General features: G+C 38.4%; 1 protein-coding gene across 1 annotated transcript in view; it reads left to right on the forward strand.

Annotated features, from left to right (window-relative positions):
* The window catches only part of hydin (HYDIN axonemal central pair apparatus protein), a 120542-nt gene that overhangs the window by 75844 nt on the left and 25243 nt on the right, over positions 1–19455 (forward strand). Inside the window, exons 48-68 of the mRNA XM_055008991.1 lie at positions 617–739; positions 857–947; positions 1254–1357; positions 2060–2224; positions 2574–2780; positions 2906–3103; positions 4143–4369; positions 4449–4631; positions 5731–5850; positions 5928–6087; positions 6173–6345; positions 6500–6698; positions 8452–8545; positions 8878–8974; positions 9084–9252; positions 10109–10191; positions 10622–10777; positions 13820–13925; positions 15164–15368; positions 15619–15851; positions 15960–16105. Coding sequence (XP_054864966.1) covers positions 617–739; positions 857–947; positions 1254–1357; positions 2060–2224; positions 2574–2780; positions 2906–3103; positions 4143–4369; positions 4449–4631; positions 5731–5850; positions 5928–6087; positions 6173–6345; positions 6500–6698; positions 8452–8545; positions 8878–8974; positions 9084–9252; positions 10109–10191; positions 10622–10777; positions 13820–13925; positions 15164–15368; positions 15619–15851; positions 15960–16105 — 3239 coding nt within the window. The remainder of the gene's footprint in view (positions 1–616; positions 740–856; positions 948–1253; positions 1358–2059; positions 2225–2573; positions 2781–2905; positions 3104–4142; positions 4370–4448; positions 4632–5730; positions 5851–5927; positions 6088–6172; positions 6346–6499; positions 6699–8451; positions 8546–8877; positions 8975–9083; positions 9253–10108; positions 10192–10621; positions 10778–13819; positions 13926–15163; positions 15369–15618; positions 15852–15959; positions 16106–19455) is intronic.

Below are 19455 nucleotides of genomic sequence, written 5' to 3' on the forward strand. Positions count from 1 at the left end.
TTTTCTACCGGCCAGTCATTGTGCACATAACAAATAATAATTGTATTTTTTTATTTCAAAAATGTGTCCTAAATGAATAAAACCTCTCTCCCTCTTTTCAAAGAAGCTCTCCAGGGACGTTTGATCTTTATTAATTTTGGCAGGGGTTAGATTGACGGCTTTATTTGACGGCCAGGCATTAAAACGGACAGACTCAAGTGCAGGAAACGAGCAGAGACGACAGTGATGGGAAGACGTTTTAGTCATTTCTCAAAATAAAATATCCTGGAAACAAAATAAAAAACAAAACATTTTTATTCTCTCTGGTGTGTTAGAGGATCCAAAGCATTCAGAAAGCTGTCTATAGTGTGTCATTTGAACAGAGAATGTTATATTATAGATGATCTTACACTGTTAAAAGCAACAAATGGTGACTGAGAATCTGCAGACACTTCATGAAAAACTCTAACAATGAGGACTGTAACCTAGAGGGTTAGTATTACCGGTAACTTAAGGCTCACAATCTGTCCGCCTCGAGCTGAAATCAGAAATATGTGGATCTGCGTGCTGTATGTGATCTAGTGATGGTACACAACTTTTATACCTGACACAAAGTATATTTGTGACTCGATCTCAGAGTACAGATGCTGCAGAGATAAAGAGGCAAACGGAAGACAAGGAGCTGAAGAAAAGCAAAGAAGTGATGGAGAAAGATACTAAAGAAGTCCCAGAGAAGAGAAGCCTGTCTGGTCAAAAGGAGGTCTGTACTCACATGGCACTCAGTGACTCGTCTGTGGACCAAATACTCAAAACCAGATTTCACTCATACATTATTTGCCAGTTAGTAAGTGTATTTGTTTCCTTTTTTTTCCTCCAGTCAACAGTTTCACCGGATGATCGTCGGATGTCTAAAGACTCATCAGTGGACACAAAAGAGCATCAGAATTTAAATGAAGGTGCCAGTAAATGTAAGAATTTCTTTCCGTCAGCTCAAAGGAACCTTTAGAACCTATATTAGCAGTATGTATGAAAGAATAAGCTCTAACTTTGGTTTCTAGCCTCACAATTTTATTGATGTACAGAGATTTTTTGCAACGAGGGTCTCCAAACCCAACAATAACTGCTAAAAAAAAATCACATTATCATTAATTACAGCTATTTTACAACACCAAAACAGAAAAAACCAACACAGTCCATTAAGACATGATTGTCATTCTGATTATTATTTAGAAGAAAAAGACATCATCAGAAATAATTCCTCTTTCTTAATGCAGCACATCAAATTAAAGAAGCTGATCAGTTGCATGAGAAGGCAGAAAAAGCGAAGAAATTACAGACAGAAAGTCCTCAAGCTGCAGACAAGCCGGAGGGAGAAACGGTGAGTTTCATGTACTTTTAATCCTGTGATGCATGATATTATTGCAATAATGACAGCAAGTATAAAAACAATACAACAGCATGTTTTGTGTCACTGGAAAAATAATCGTAGCATTTACTCTATTACTGGTATTTGAATTATGCTTTAAAATCTTACGATAAATACAATGGTTGCATGGTCCAAAAACAAATGTATTTATTTAGACAGTGTGCAGTTTGTCCGTTTGAAACTAATGTTTTAATGTTAACGGACCTTTTGAGCTCATCCCTCTCCTACGCATCTAAACCTCATGAACCTCAAAAATTATAGAGAACAAATAAGGCAACAGTGGGAAGAAAAAAACTCCCCTTTAACAGGAAGCAAAACAGAACCAGGCAGGGAGAGGGCAGACATCTACCTCAACTGGTTGGGGTGAGGGTAAATGGACGACAATTCCAGAAAAAGTGCTTTGTAAATCAATTTTAGGACTATTTATTTTGCCAAATCTCATCTGTGATGAGACACAGCAACAATGAATTACATCTATAGTTTTCTAAATACAGCATAACAGTTTAAAAAAAAAGTATATTGCAATTAACAGTTTTGTAGTAATTACACAAAGATCATTTAACGTGCATAAAATCACAAGGCTAGAAGATCAGATGGTCAGACCGAGTCACTGATAAGTTAGTTCCACTTACTCGTCTTTGCTCACCTGTCCAGTCGGCTGTGGATAAGCTGCAGTCTCAGTTCAGTCAGTATGAGCAGAGCCAGGCCCAGGTGGAGCACATCCTGCGTCACTGGGACCGGACCCGGGGCTTGTTGTCGGTTCCGATGCCAGCTGAAGAAGCCACAGCCGGCTTAGATGATGTCCTGATAGAGAAACCGGTGAGTTTGCCGACTGTTAGTTGTATTTTCTCAGTGATTCGTTTAAGGCTGCTCATCCTCCACTAAACTGTTTCAAGACCCAACAGGCTGCCTCATACCAGCCAAAAATGATCTAATTTGTGCTTTAAGTCTGTGTATTCTCATGATTGGTTTTAGTGTAAGATATGCGTTCAGGTTTAGCAAACTGGAGCATATTTGTAGAGTTAAATGTAAACAGGCTAAATGTTCAGTAGTTACTTTACCTGTATTTCCTGTCAAACTTTGTATTTGACTACCCAGACAAAGAATAACAAAGTATGACTACAGCTCGGACCCATCATTCTCATCCATTATCACCCCATGTCCACAGTCGCCCACTGGAAAAAGGAGCAGGAAAATCAATAGCAAAGTCGCTCTGTCTCCACTGCCGTGTCAGATAGCAGCAGCAGTCGACACAGCAGGAGAGAATCTGTCTCCGCCCAAAGCCATCCCTCACATTGTGCTAAATGCCACAGAAAAAGTCTGTGTGAGTGTCGCAGAGCTGCTAAAAGGAAGCACTTTGCCTCCATCAAATGAGGTATGGCTCACATTTTCCAGATTTTACTATTCTTCTTCTGTAGTTACTATAATTTCTCCTCAATTTTTTTTTTAAGTGTTGCTTTTCCACTAATCTATTTCCTTTCTTTTCTTTGGCATCCTTAGGTGTTGGATGATCTGGGGTTGGGACCCAGCGGCCCACCAATCCCTCCTCCCACCACCTTCTCCATTGTTACTTTCCCCAAACACAGAGAACAAGCTACCGTTCAACAAACCTGCTTTACCTTCCTGGTTCCTTCAGGGCCGGACGAACAGGGTGAGGAGAAGGAAGCGTCAGAGGATACGCCAGCATCAGTCATGAAGGTAATGATAATGTACCACATCAAAGCATAGGCATCTATGAAAGTGTGGTCCTAATTTGAAGAGAAAATAGCACTAAAAAGAAATACAGTTGTGAACAAAAGTTTTTCACTTGTAAAGATTGCAGTTTTGAGTCTCCAATGACCTCTACAACTTTTAGTTCCCTATAATGGAATCACTGAAACACTGCTGTCATGCTAAAGGAAAGCCCTTCCTCTGGAAAAGGCACCTTAAGGCTCAAATGAAGTTTGCTTTTGGTCACATGAGCAAGGAAAGACCTTCTGGAGGAAAGTTCTGTGGTCAGGAGGAGAGAAGGTGAAGCATGGTGGTGGCAGTATTATGATCTGGGGCTGTTTTGCTCCCAATAAACTGGTGCTTTACACCATTTAAATAGAATAATAAAGGAGTATTACCTCCACGTTCTTCAGGAAAATCTAAAATCATCACCCAGAAGGAATGAAGGTTTCAGACCGGCCTCCCCAAAGTCCTGACTTAAACCACATCGATAAGCTATGGACTGCGCTGTAGAAACAAATCTGTGTCAGAAAGCCAATAAATTTAGTTAAACTGCACCGATTCTGTCAAGAGTTGTGGTCAAAGATACAACCAGAAGCTTGTGGACGGAAACCAAAAGCTCCTAATTGGGGTGAAAATGGCCAAAGGACATTTAATCAAATATTAGAATTGCTGTATGTATATTTTTGACCCAGCAGATCTCATCATATTCCCAGAAGATCATAACAAATCTATGAAAGAACCAATGCATTATTATTTTTACAAAGACTGACGTGTTTCAATGATTCCTTCATAGAAAATTTGGAGTTATAGGAGTCATTCGAAACCCAATACTCCCATGATATATATGGTCTTTACAAGGGTATGCAAACTTTTGTCTCCACCTGTACAAGCTAACACTCATCTCCATTACGGCCACAAAAGTTTATGATACCAAATTATAACAACTGAATCAAAAGTGCAGATAAGCTGATAATAAATAAGTTGAATGTGAAAGAATCAGAATGCTGTGTGTTTGTGCACAAAGTATGATGAAACAGCAACCTCTAGAAGTCGCAACAAGGGCAGCATAAAGGAGAGTGCACTGCCAAAGGACAAAGACAAAAAGGGGAGAGAGAGTCAGCGAAGCAAGAGACGGACTTCCGCCAAGACAAAAGCAAAGGGCTCGGACTTGCCTCGTTCTCCTTCACGTGCCACCTCCACCTCCGACCAGGACCAACACCAGGGAGACTTAGAGCTGAAGCGCAGTCAGAGGCAAGAGGAAACACACACTGATTGTTTGCTTTGTTGTGGTTGTTTTACTAGCTGTGTCTGTGCATGTATTTGCTTGTAGCCTGACAACATTTCGCTGGGTTGTGCCTGCCGGCGACGAGGTGGTGCTGAAGATCTGGTTCTACTCAGAGTCACCTGGGAAGTTCGAACAGACCTTCAGCTTTGAGCTACTGGGGACACAGAGACGCTACCAGCTCACCTGCAGAGGAGTTTGCACCTATCCTTCCATCTGCAAGGACTACACGTCAGTCTGTACTGTTTGATAAAAATATAGAATAGAATAGAAATAATTTATTGATCCCCAAGAGGAAATTCAGTTGTTGCAGTAGCAAACAGAAAGAATAAAGTGACCACCACGACAGATACACATAAATAAGCAGAAATATCCGATAAGTAAAGTAAAAAATTTGAATTATATTACAAGAAAAACATACTAAAGTACAAAATGCTCAATACAATATGAAACATACTATGAATAAAAATGTTCTAAAGTGAAAAATGCACCCTAAAATGTCAAATTTCAGGGAAATATACATCCACACATTGCGTATTGTTCCCATTGCTGCATAGAAATCTTATTTTTGTCTCTTTTATTTTAAATGTTTAAGATTGAATTTTCTTACTTAAGTCTCTTAACAATGATCTCTTACTGCAAAGCCACTAGAGTCCAGATTAGACAAGATGTAAGTTGGTAAAAAATGCAGATATGGTCATCCGAGTCGCTTTCAGTTTCAACATTTTAGCTTAGCAGTGATTGTAATTTCAGTCTTGCTAGTTAGCGTTTAGCTTAATTGACAAGAAAGACTTGAGTGTTTTTGGAATGCTATTTGTGGATGATGGACTGTTCAAAAGTTTGGAGTCACCCAGGCAATTTCATGTTTTCCATGAAAAGAAGGGTTTTCTAATCATCCATTAGCCTTTCAACACAATTAACACAACGTAGCATTAGAACACAGGAGTGATGGTTGCTGGAAATGTTCCTCTGTAGCCCTATGGAGATATTCCATTAAAAATCAATCGTTTCTGGCTGGAATGGTCATTTACCACATTAACAATGTCTAGACTGGATTTCTGATTCATTTAATGTTATCTTCATTGAAAAATGTTGTTTTTCTTTCAAAAATAAGGACATTTCTAAGTGACCCCAAACTTTTGAACGGTAGTGTATAGAGATAGAAAATGTGTCTCCATGCAGCAAATCAAATCCAGTACAAACATCAATGCTTACTTATAATCCACAAAGTAAACATTCAGTGAAACTGAAACGTGCACTGCACAAGCAGTTCAGTCCAGGTGCTGGTGTGCTCCATTGCTGCAATTACAGTTACATGTTGTTTCCACAGGACACTTTTTGCCCTCACGAAGAAGGTGCCACACATTAAAGAAGGGCTTCAGAAGACATACGTAATCAAACCTGGATACTTTGAATTCGGACCTTTACTCTGTAGCAAGACCAGAGACAGGTGAGCATGATGGCAGTGAATAGTTTAATGTGGTTGTATCAGTCTTCCAATTTACAGATTTATTTGCGTCTGTGCAGATACAAAGAAAATAGGTACCCAAAGAACACAGAGAAGCTGATGATTCATAACAACTCCGGTCTGGAGGCAGAAGTTCAGTTCTGTTTCCAGCATGACACTCAGGCCACCACATTTCTGCTGGACCCCCCAAACATGACCCTGAAGCCTGATCAGAAACGGGTACAGCATCACACATTACACTGATGAGTTAACACAGCGGCTTGTGCTGATATTAGTACATGTGAATATTCCTCCACCCCGCTAGGAGTTGACAGTGTGGGCCTACCCGACCAAAGTGGGACAAGTGAAGGACAGCGTAGTTTGTCAAATCAAGGACAATCCGGAGCTTGTGGTCATCGATCTCTCCTGCTGGGGCGTCCTACCAGAGCTGGAGCTGGAAAAGAAGCATTTGCACTTTGACCGGATTTTGCTCTACAGGTATCGGAAATATAAAATACAAATTCAGACGTGCACGATAAAATCAAAATGTTCTACGTCAGCAACAGCAAAAACGGATTATTTCCTAATTCTTGTGCAAACTGTCTTTGTCCTTTTCTCTATTCAACCCACCTTCTTTCATCCTCCTCCCCAGGACCGACAGACGTAGTGTGACGATGCATAATAAGACGGCTCTGCCAGTATCCTGGAGGCTGCAGGGTGTGGAGGAGTTAGGAGACGAGTTCACTGTGCCACAGGATCACGGCATCATCACACCCAACTCCTCTTTTCCTTTGAGCTTGCAGTTCAGATCCAGGAAGCCACTGCATGTGAAGAAGATCTTACGTCTGGAGGTGGAGTAAAACTAGCACACAAGCTGTAATTGTCAACAAATATAAAATATAGCGTGAACTAGATCTAATCTCAAGATCTTGTAGACAAGTACGGCAAGACTAGAGCACATTTTATACACAAAGGCAATTTAAAGTGCTTGACATACAGTAGAGCAAAAAAATTCTTAAAATAGGGCTGGGACTTTAACACTTTAATTTCCATTAATTAATTACAGAAAGAATAACGCATTAAAAAAATAACACATTTCATTGCACCTTTCTCAGTTCCCTTATTTCTGGCACACTGGTAACACTGATGCACACTCCAGCCCAGTAGGTGGCGGTAATGAACCTAAAGTCTGATTTCCAGCCATGATGAAGATGCACAGAACACACTGATGTCAGCGCACAAGAAAGTTTGGTGAACAGTGCAGGAAGACGAGACCGCTATGAGCTTGTTGGGCAGAAAGTTTTCTTTTAAAAATCTTCCTGATGGCAGCTTGGATAAAAGCCTGGTTGTGTGTAAATTATGCAAAAAAGAGTTTTCTGATCACCGCAGCACTTCAAGCCGACGGTATCACCTCAATGTAAAACATGTTGCTGTTAGCACCAGAGCTAACGTTAGCTACGAGTCATGCTAACGGCTAACGGTGTAGCCATCCCATAATAGAACACTTTTCAAGACAGTGCTTGAGTTTACAGAAAGTCTTAAAATGTTGAATATTATCACTATAATTGCACTTTGAGTTTGCAGTAATCTGAATGTAGCAGAGAGATGAAAAATACAGATAAATAGAAATGAAAGAAACTTTTTTTGGTTTAAGTTATTACTCTGCCAAGGAGGCGGAGCCTTGGCGGAGTAACTTAAACCACACAAAATATCTATCTTTTAATAAGTTAATTCTAAACTTTTAGTTTCTAAAAAAAAAATTTTTGTTTATAAATAAAAATGTATATTCCTAAAAAAAGAATCATCAAAATTACACAATTTATCAGAACCAGAAGCTATGAAAACAGAATGAATCTATGGATTTTCAACTTTTTGAAGGTCCTTGAACTACTTATGGTATGTGCCATACAGTGGAAACTAAATTGATTCTTTAAATAATCAAAATCACTTTTTTCCACATGTCCCATTTTAAAATTTTATTAATTTTATAATTTTTACATTATTAACACATATTTGTCTATGCATTGATTCAACTGTCAACCAAAATTTATTTGAATTGAAAAACTTTTCTTGTGTCAAATATTGCTATTTGACAAAAATGTGATTAACTGCGATTAATTAATTACAAAGCCTGTAATTAATTAGCTAAAAATTTTTTTAATCGTGTCCCACCACTAAATTGAAAACACCACATTCTGATTCACAGAACAGTAAAAGAAAAGATTTAAAGATTATATCTAAAGTTTTTCATACTACAGACAGCTTTAGTAAAAGCACAGACAAGTTTAAATCAGACTTTAGAGTATGTAAAAGTGGCACATTAAATGCAAGTAGTGGGACAAAACAAACCTTCTTTGGCTTAGTTTTTGAAATGTTGGGACAAATACAAATCCCATGCAGAGCTGACAAGTCCCTGCTTATCTGAAAGAGCTGACAGACTTACAATCTGCAAACATTTTGATATATTTTGGGACCAGGCAGAACATTTTTGATATGAAGTAGTGCTTTGGCAGAGTAATCAAAAATACCCTTAAAAATGCAGGAAGCCAGTTTAGATGAGAACGTTAGAGCCACTACAGATGCACAATCTGTGTTTTGTTTCAGGTGTCCGACGAGGAGAAGATTGTTGGAGTTGTTCACACCGAAAACATACAAGTCACTGCCGAGGCTTATGATGTAGCTCTGGAAATCTCACCAAGTACAAACCTCAACAGGCTGGAATTTACTTTCCTGACTTTCTTACCCTTTACACTAACCTTTTAGCAGCCTTAATATTTTGGTGGTGCAAGCAATTTTCCTCCATAATGAGGGGAAAATGTGTGTTAAATGTTCAAAATAAGAATTAGAATATTTTTCTTCATACTGATCATGAGGAAATACATTTACCTTTTTCTCATTTTTAAATCAATGCCATGAGCATTTATTAGATCTGCACTTTTAGCAACATTTGGGCTTTTAATGAGTTTAATTATGTGATCTCAACTTAGCTCATAACAGTAAATAATACACAGAATACTCTTGTTTCTGTAGCAGATGGACATCTAGACTTTGGAACCATCAGAGTCTTTGAAGCGGTCAAACTGTCTCTCAAACTAAAAAACCTCGGAAAATATGAAATAGCCTACAGGTGAGTTTGAACTGCTGCTTCTTTACTTCACTGCATTTTCAGCTCCACGTTAACTTAGTGTCACTTCAGTCTGGGACTTTTATTCACTGTTTTCTTTCCTTTTCTCAAGGTTTGCTTTGGAGCAGATAGACCCAGCTCAGCCAAAGCTAGACTCGATTTTCACAATTTCTCCCCAGAGTGGAACTATTGGCCACAACGAGAAGCCCACCATGGTGCACGTCCTCTGCAGACCCAATAAGGAACTGTCCATCAGAGAGCAAGCGATCCTGCCCTGCCAGGTCCCAGCCATATGCTGATAATAATAACTTTATTTATTTTATAGTAGTTTTATTTATATAGCACCAACAGCATTCACAAAGTGCTTTGACAGTCAAAACATGCAACATAGAGAGTCAAGCAAGATATAGGAGACAAGTCAAAGCAGTCAATTAAAATAAATAGTAAAAATGATAATAAATTAAATGAAAAATTAGCTAGATTAGCACTATTATCAAACAATGGAACTAGGCAGTTTAAAAATTAAAGAATAAGATTTAGGGTTAAAGTTAGAAATTAAAAATAAAAAAAAATTGAGAATTTAAGAATTAGAGAGGCGACATTACATCTAAAATAAACAGGACATAATACAAAATAAAACACTGAAACGAAATGAAGCTATAAGTAAACTTCACATAAAAGCAAGTCTATAAAATTGGGTTTTCAGAAGTGATTTAAAAGAAGTTGCTGACTCTGCAGGTCTTACCTCCTCAGGCTGGTGATGTCACCTTGGAATGAAAGGGGCTTTTTAAATGCTGGTTTTTGGTGCCATACGTTTTGAGTTTAAATTGTCTCTCCCTATGATTCCTCTCAGCATAATGTCAGCATTATATCAAACGATCCAACAAAGGCAAAATGAAAAACTAAATTGGTACAAAAAAATATAGAGACAAGAATGCAGTGACGTTCACTGATGGATTTATATGATCCATTGCAGGAGCAGAGTTTGGACAGTGTTTCAAACTTTGCATTTATTTCAGAAGACGCATCTTAAATGATTCGAGATTTCAAGTTTTCTCTTAACCTGAATTTGTAAAAAATAGCTTGTTTACAAAGTACCTTTTGTAGTAACTGACTAACTGAACTAATTCTCTGCAGGTGATTGAACCCAAAATTGGGAAAGGAGGAGAAACCATAGTCACCCTGAACATTAAGGTTTCCATCCAGGCTGTTTTCTCCAGGTTAGTACGTGATTCACACTGTCATCTTCAATATTACATGTACTATCAGTTATCATAGTTAGTGCACTATTTGTTTTACAGAATCAATCTGAATGTATCACTTGCCGTCTCATTGCTGTTTTTAACCCTTTGATGCGCAACATGGGTCAAAAGTGACCCAAATCCAATGGAAAATGGGTATGTCCTGACCCACACTGCACATCAAAGGGTTAAGCTGAATATTTCCTTCACATAAAGCAGTTCAAAGATTTAGAATAGGATAGCTGCTTCATTGTCAATGTTACAGAGACGATGAGAAAGAATTTAGCAACATCTCTCTCAGCAGTGTAGTGCAATCAGCATGCAATAAATGGACAGACTTGAAAAAAAACAACAACACAGATTTACTGATGCACAAATTGGGATTAATTTCTGTGTGGTCACTTTCTAGATACACCATCAGTCCTGCATGTGACATCAGCTTTGGTCCTCTGGCTTTCGGCACCCAGAAACGTCAGAGCTTCACCATCGAAAACACTGGATTCTTTGAGGCCCACTACACCCTCCGCAGCTTGATAGCAGACCCTTCACTCGTTATGAGGCCCGGGTAGGAGCTCAGAACACACTCAAAGACACACACACAAAGCCTAGTACACCTCTAAAACCAAAGTTACAGTGGGATGTCATGTTTTTATGTGCTTTTAGATTAGCAGAAAAGTGAAATTTACTGTAGCAGTTTAATGGAAAATGATCTCGACACATTCCAAATAATACAAACAATGTTATTATTGTGTTAAAATATGTAATAACATAATATATTAACAACATAACTGCAATGTAAGGCTCATTAGTGCAGTTGCTGCAAATTTGCAAGATTTGCAAATGTTTAACAAATGAAAAACTGAACTACAACAATAACTATTAAGATTTCCTTTGATATCACATAACTTCATGTATTTTTTAATTTTGACTAGAGCAACCAGATCGTGGCTGTAACAAAACGTTACAGAAATAGCCTCACACGGCTGCACCATAAAAATATGTAGTAAAATTTGGAGAGATTAGCTTCATACGGCTGCACCAAACCATGTAGATAAAAGTGTAGGCTGCAACACACCTGATGGTAGAAACTACACTTAGTGATTAAAATTGCACTCGTTTATCAGGGACACCACTTAAGTGTGTTATCAAGGCCAATTAAGAGACCTTTATCAAGAATATTTCAAGTTCAGTAATCATTCATTAATCAAATCTACTTATACTGATCAGTCTCATTATGAAATTCATAGACACTGATTTCATTGACCTCCAGTTCCCAAAGCAAAGACATACACAGTAGAACCAACGATAATTATACACAAACATTTATTAACCCTCCTGTTGCCTTCATTTACGGGCACCAAAAAATATTGTTTCCTTGTCTGAAAAAAATCCCCAAATTTCAGAAAATTTGCAAAACCTTCAGGAAGAAAATGCCAATAATTCCTTAAAAGTTTCCCTTAAAAGTTTTATAATAAAAAAATCCTCCAAATTTGGCAAGTAAATTCTTGTAAATATTTTCAAAAAATGAGTAAAAATCTTCCAAAGAAATCCTAAAAATACCTAAATTGATTACATATATATATCAGTAAAACTTCTAATATTTTCTTTAAGAACATTCAGAAAAAAATGTGATTTTTTCTGAATGTTCTTAATTTTTTTTTTTTTTTAACATTTTTTTTCTCACCAAAAAATGTCAAAAATTTCCCAAAAATGTTGAAAATGTGGAATGTGTTTTTTTCCCCACATTTTCAAACTTTAAGACGGGTCAGTTTGACCCGCAGGACAACATGAGGGTTAACCAATCCTACAAACAAACAATAGACAAAAATGATGTAACAACAACAGACGGTGAATAAATGAATGAATAAATGCAGATAAACACACTAATTAACTGTGATTGTCACTGCAAGCAGTTGGCTGGAAGGTGATGGATTTAGAATTACTTTGACACTGGAAAACCAATGGTAATTTGTGAATTCACCCGTTTAGCAGAAGGAAAGTGATACTTGCATAGCCTTTGTAGGAGTGACAGGGAGACCGCTGCAGGAAATGACGTTGTGAGGACCTGCTTGATGATATGGATCAGGAAGACAGAGGCAAAGAAGCACATGAGCAGGTTTGCATTGCAAAAGCATGCCGAAGTAAAAACACTAAGAGTCCAAGTTCATAGTTATGAAGAAAATATAGCTGTTGTTGTATTAAAGTTAACTTAAGAAGTCAAACTTGAAGTAAACAATTAGCTTAGACGTTCCATTTGGATGTGAGTTTTAAGTTAGCTGTCCCCTGAAATGGTTTCTTACCAAATTTACAGCTTTGGAAAAGGGTCTCTGGATCTTTGTTTGTTGTTCTGGAATGTTCTGCTCCTTAGTACGCTACATGGCCTAGTACCAGTTTGTGCAGTGTTACAGTGTTACAGGGTTGCAATAAGATGATATGACAAGAACAAGTCATTTACTTCTGCTTCATTCAGTTTAATATCTTTTCTGATCTCTCTGAATAGGGTCAGCATCAGCAGAGAAAAACTACTACCACATGCTTATATATACTTAAATACTTATATCTTCTGTCAGCCACCAGAAAAAGATGTAATAATTACAATACTGTATGAAACAAACAGAAAAAGACACCCTCCATTGCTGAGTTTTCATGTTAAGGAAGATTAGTTAACAATGGAAGTATTTTCTCATGTATCTATCCTATCTAGCAGGATATTAAGACAAAACTTAAGTGTCTGTTTCACCGTTTATGTTGTCTTTTTACTTTACATATTACCTTGACTAGAAATGTAAGTTTCTCCTCAGTCAGTAATGTCCGTATTGTAATTTAACTGGAATGTCTGTGCTTCACACTGCAGTTTCTTGTTGTGTTCATTTGCTAAATGTGGATAGTTTCTCTTTGATCTCGGTAAATCTCTGCAGTTTTCAAAAGTGGGACATGAAGAATTGAAGTCGGCTTTGCGATTACACAGAGAATGGAACTAAAAGGTTATTCTAGGCAAATTATTTTTTATATGTCTTAACCTTGTCTGCAATGGGCCCTGAAAATTCTAATAATCTGCCCGTTCTTATTCTCCTCGTTCAAAAAGATTGAGAACTCCTGCACTGATGTGATGGTGGTGGCATCACAGAAACAGTGAACGATGATATAAAATGTTGTGGTTTATGTGGGCTACTGCTAGTTTCCATATTAATGATTTAAAACGAAAAATGTCCCTTCAAACTGTCTCATTACATATGATATTTTTATCAGGTAACATCTGTGTATAAATAGTATTATCTTTGCGTATAAAAATGGATTAGCTTTTGCTTGTAAGAGTCACATTTCAAGCTGTAGAGCTCAAAATTGTCTGCGCAAAGATAACATTGCAGTATACTGCAATATCCTATAATATGGCTGTATCCACTGTGGACCTGAAGAAGCCTGATAAGCAGAATTTGTCCCACATTAACACTGAAATGTCTCAACAGCTGCCTGGAAATTATGACAAGTTCATAGTCATTAAACTGTCTTGTTGTCGTTGCCTCATACATCATTCATAAATAACTCCTAAATCTTAAAATGTTTAAGTTAAATTGTGTTTTTTTTTGTCCTTGAATTCTGGCCTCAGGGGTCCCAGTAAGATGACAAATCCAGAGAGCGTTTCAGGGAGGCCCGATAGTGCCGGTGCCAGAGTGAGACGACGGTCCGCCCAGAGAGACCCGGGTTTTCTTCAGGTAAGTGTCTGCTGGTGGACCTGACAGCCAGTTCCTGTTATCTCATGTAGTTTGTCTTGTATTTGTGAAGCCATTAGCTCCCATCGTGTTTGTGCCAGAGACTTTTACCCCTGATTAAGAAGTTGCTTAAAGTGTCCTTCCAAAAAATATATCTTCTCACTCACCTTTAGTCAAATCTTCCCTGGTTCTGTCAGGTATCTGTTTTGAAATTAGTCAAGCTAACATAATGAAACCATGACTAATTGCAAAACAGTCTTGATGAGGTTTTTTTTTCCTTTTAGCATCGCTGTAACTTGTTAAATATCTGTATTGATATATAACTGCAGCTCACATTGCAGTCATTGCCGAAATGAGGCAGCATTCACGTCAGTAGTTCCACTGGTGCATCAAAATATCTGCTGTGAAAATGTCTCATAATCTAATTAAAAACATGAAAAAGAGGGCTCTGAGTCTATTATTGTAGGACTATGATGGTTCAGGTTTGCAAGATTATTCATGAAATAAAGACACCAGACGCTGAAAATCATGTGTTTCACCTTGTTAATGTGTCCATATGAGGATTTTTATATCCTAGATGATACATCATGAATGAAATAAACAGTCAACACCATGGCTGAGCATTTACTCCTTACAACTACAGTGCATCGATGACTTCCAGAAGAACCAGTTTGTGTTATTCTCCTTCAGAATCATTGTCTAGGTTGAACAGGTACACATGAATTACTCCAGTATTACACTTGGCACTGTGTATCTTAGAATAGTTATGCCATGTTTAAACAGAGTATAAGGTGAGCTGGGATGCTCTAGCTGCAGTGAGTTTGGAGGTGTGAAAGAGAAAGGTGAAAGAAAGAGGCTTTTTGAAGGAAGTGACAGTGTAGACTTACATCTAAGTCACATTTTATTCATTGAAAAATAATCAAAATATGTACCTTTGATACACAGAGATTAATTCCTTAGAGTTAAATCTATGACCACAGAGGAACTTTTAAAATGTATGTAAAGATGGACAGACTGGGGACGGTAAAGAGAAGAATAACGGGTGATGAGCAGGAGAGCTCTGTATTTATTTTTGTATCTATTGTCTTTACTCATTTTAAATTTGCACTGAAATGAATGAACAACATCCGTAAATGTAAAAAAGGTTCATCTGGGATTTTGATACAGCTACTTGAAGTTTGCCAAGTATTTCATCACCACTTTTCTCTCCTTCCTCTGTTTCTTCCATGTGTCCATCCCAGAATCGCCTCATCATGGGGGTGTTCTCAGTGTTTCCCTGCACAGGAACCTTGCAGCCTGGATCTCAGCAGCAGGTGACAGTGGACTGTATAGCTGACCAGCTGGGCAGCTGGAACCAGGATCTACTCATTGACATCAGTGGCCGAGACCCTTCAGACCACCCTGACGGCATCCCCTACAGACTGCTGGCTGAAGTCTGCAAGCCAGGTAAGAGCAGCAGGAGTCTTATTTGGTTAGTGAACCTGACCAGGCTGTGACTTCTTTCCAAATGGCTCATTTCCAAACGTGTTATTGTATGCATGAATACTCCAAATGTCACTTAGAGCACCGGCTGTGTTAACGTTTAGAGTGTCTATGTAAAGGAAAGACGAAACTGAATGTTACCAATTCTCTACCTCTCCCTGGTGCTATTTCTTAAACAAATATTGCATCTAATTCTTTTTTTTTCTTTTCCCAGGCATAGTGTTAGATGTGGCCTCCATCTTTGAGGAGCACCATCTATGTCACAGCAGCAGCCAACTTTCCTCTGAGCAGTTTTGCAATGCTGAATGCATTTATGTCCTGGAGGAGAACAAGTTTATTTTCAACAAAGTCCTGGTTGGACAAACCACTCAGGCCCGCCTCAAATTCACCAACAACAGAAAGATCCCCTGCATGCTCAGCTTGGCCATTAAATATGCTGGAGCTAAGGTGAGGCATATAAAGCTGTGTTGTGCCACTATGTGGGACTTTCACCAATTCTGGTACGGTAGATAGAAGTTAGATCAAAAGTCAAAACTATTATGTGTTTCCTTACAGACATTTCGAAGCATGGAGGTCTTTGATTTGTCTGCTACAACACTGCACATTCCCAACCAGTCCCAGGCTTTTGCTTATGTCACCTTCACACCTCAGGCGATGCAGCTCTACAGTGCTGTGTTTGAGGTCACAGTCGAGGGAACCAGGTAAATACAGTTTTGAACAAAAATCTCCATAAACTTGTAAAGACCATGGCAGTCTTGAGTTTCCAGTGACTCTTATACCCCTTAATTTTGTATGATGGAGTGATTGAAACAAACATCTTTTCACAAAAAAACACAATCATGCATTTTGGTTCTTTCACAGATTTATTAAAAGTCTTCTGTAACTGTGTTAATCAAATTTTCTAAGTTGCATGGCCTCTTAACTTCTCATAAATGATTACAGTTGACTATAGCTGCTGACTCTTTTGAGCCAGTACACTACAGATCTAAAACAGCAAATCACTGACTTGAACAAGTCAGGAGTGTCACTTAGAGGCATTTTTAGAGAAGCTGCAGATCCCAAAATCATCTGCAAACCATTGTTTGTAAGTATAAAATGCATGGCACAGCTGTGTCACTGCCATGATCAGGAAGAAAACATAAACTATCACCTGCTGTTGAGAGTCAGTTGGTCAGGATGGTCAAGAGTCGACCAAGAATCACCAACAATCAGATCTGCAATGAATTAGAAGCTGCTGGAACACAGCTGTCAGTGTCCATAGTGTTCTACATCAACATGAGCGCAGAGGTTGCCATGAAGAGGGAAGCTCTTCATCTAGAAGTGACCCCTTAAAACTTGACTGAAGACTGCTGCTGATCACATGAACAAAGAAAACACCTTCTGGAGGAAAGTTCTGTGGTCAGATGGAACAAAAAACTGAGCTTCTTAATAATAATTATAATTAAAGCTGCAAGCAGCGTTGGATGGGTCCTCGCATCCGAGCGGCCCACGCATATCCACCAGGTGGCGCTGCAACTGAGAGAGTAAAGTTTCAGGCAGATTGATTGGACCATGTACAGGCTACTTACACAGCACTTCCTGTTTCATGGTGAGAAATCCAAAAAGATGAGGTGTAACGTATCCTAAACATTATGGATATCAGAAATGCTCATTTTGATAAGGCAAGATTAAATTAATACCGTATTTGGAAGACACAGTCACTATTTATTTATTTATTTTTGATATTAGATTTTGTTAAGTTTGGCACAATCAAAATTGTAAATAACTTGGAAAAAAAACTGTTTCTACCGGTATGAATGTTATTGTGCATATATTGAATCACCAAAATATACAGCAAGCAAATTAAATAATTAAAATGATTTGCTCTCAATATGGTGAAAGCTTTTCCAGCTCCTAAAGGAAGCTGTTTGTACTCCATGCTTGATCGTGCTTAATTTAGTTATTCACCTTCTCTCATTACTTGTCTTTATTGTCAGCCCAGCTGTAGGGAAGCCAAACTGTTCATCTCTTTGAAATAAACATTTAAATGCAAAAAGATGAAATTACTTCATGCGCATAAGTTAAATAACTTAGCAAATGAAGTACTTAAACGGGAACATATTTGCTTAAGTCACAAATATTCCCGTTTGACATTTTCCACAGAAAACTCACTAGATGAGCCAAAAATGCTCTAACATCTCAGCTCCAACATTATGACATCATGTTTAGAGAAAACTAAGGGGGACTGTACTTTTAAAAGTTGCTAACATATGTGAAGTGCAGAAAACTAAAAACTGAACCCTTCTTATTGTGTTGATGCAGACACACGTCATTTTTTCCTTCTCACCAATCATCATTAAACCACTCAATCACTCAATTAAGTTGTGGAAAATGTAACATCTGTACATGATATGAGGAGGAAGTAGTTTAAAGCCTGAGTCATGTGGTCTCACATGCAGCCTGTCATAATGTGGTGAGAAATGCTTGGTAATAATAATAATAATAATGCCTTTAATTTATAATGCACTTTACATACAGAATCTCAACGTGCTACAATGGAGAAAGTACAAAAATACATTTACAAAACATTTCAAAAACAATAACAACAGCAACATGTTGTTGGTGTTGTTAGCTAAGGCAGCTAAGTGTTACATTGACCCCAGTCAGTCCCAGAAAGGTACTTAAGTATTTCACAGGCTTTATGACAGGGTTTACTAGGGCCATTGTTTGGCCAATCAGAAGAAGGGGTAGGTTTTTGTTTGAGACAGATGACAGCATCTATCTGTCACCAATGATACAAGTGTCTGTCATTTTACTTTTGCAATAAATGTGCTGGAGCACAGAGGCTAAAGAACACTACATGAGTAACTATTAATTTAGTTAATTGTATGTTCATGTATCCATTTATGAAATGCAATCAATTCAGTTACATTTTTTTAAAACATTTTATTTTGTTTGCTATAAAGTTTCTTTCTATAAAGTCAATCACTTTTATGTTTTGAATATTCTGAATGAGTATCACTTCCAGAAATGACTGAGTGGCAAACAACTTTATTTTTTTAAGTTCTTTTCTTTTGCTAGTCAAACACAGTAGTGACTGAAATATATACAACAGTGCCACCACAACTGCGGTGTTGACACTAAAACAGTTCAAAGAAATTAAAGGGTGATGTTGGACATTGCCAACATCAGTGCGCTCATCGCATCAGGGAGCTTAGGACTTGATTGCTGGACTTTTGTCGTCAGCTGGTGGCCAGTCTGGGGGCCACTACTGATTCTGGCTCTGTTGTCTCTTTGCTGGGGCAAATTTCCACTGGAACTTAGATTGTTCGGTGACCGTCTCCGGTGTTCATTGTTGAACTTGCCCCTGTGGTTCCGCCGTGGTGTGAACCTTTGCTGGTAGTTGTAATAGTTGGCCCTTTTTACTTGGTCTTTGCAGTGACAGCAGAAGTTGCCAGTGTGCTGTCTCTGTGTAAAGCCTGCACAAGAAGGCTTTCTGTAAAAGGTTGCATCCAAGGGTCTGCCATGATAATAATCAGCTTGGTACGCTGGTCTGTTGTACCAAGTGGGCCTTGGATTGGTGAACCTTTGGTATCTTGGATACCTCTGCCAAGCCCGTGCACGGAAGAAATTGTTGTCTTGCGTAGGACCCTGGTTTCTTTGACGACCAGCAATCCATTGCCTGCGTGCGACTTGTTTAGCAGCGTTGCGGCTGGTGTGGGGTTCTTGTCTTGTAGTTCTCCCACGTTGTTGCAGAGCAGCAGAAAGTTGCTGCACATTGTCTCGTTGAATTTCAGGTGAATCCAGCGTTCTTCGATACTGGGCACGCTGTTCATGTCTGCGATTTGCCCACATATCAGAGGAATTTCTTTTGGGCGCTGAGTCAGAGTTTGTACGACGGCTGAGATGTGACAGTTCATCAGTCGTTCTTCTCTTAAACAGAACGATGCGGTTCTGTTCCTTATTTTCAGTTGCCCCATTGTCTTTTTTTGGCTTGGATCCATCCTCTTTTTCTTCATTTGTCATTTCAGTGTCTTCCACTGAATCAGAGATTCTGCGGTAGCGGGCAAGT

The sequence above is a fragment of the Amphiprion ocellaris genome, chromosome 3 (genome assembly GCF_022539595.1).
Source record: "Amphiprion ocellaris isolate individual 3 ecotype Okinawa chromosome 3, ASM2253959v1, whole genome shotgun sequence".
Classification (NCBI taxonomy): Eukaryota; Metazoa; Chordata; class Actinopteri; family Pomacentridae; genus Amphiprion; species Amphiprion ocellaris.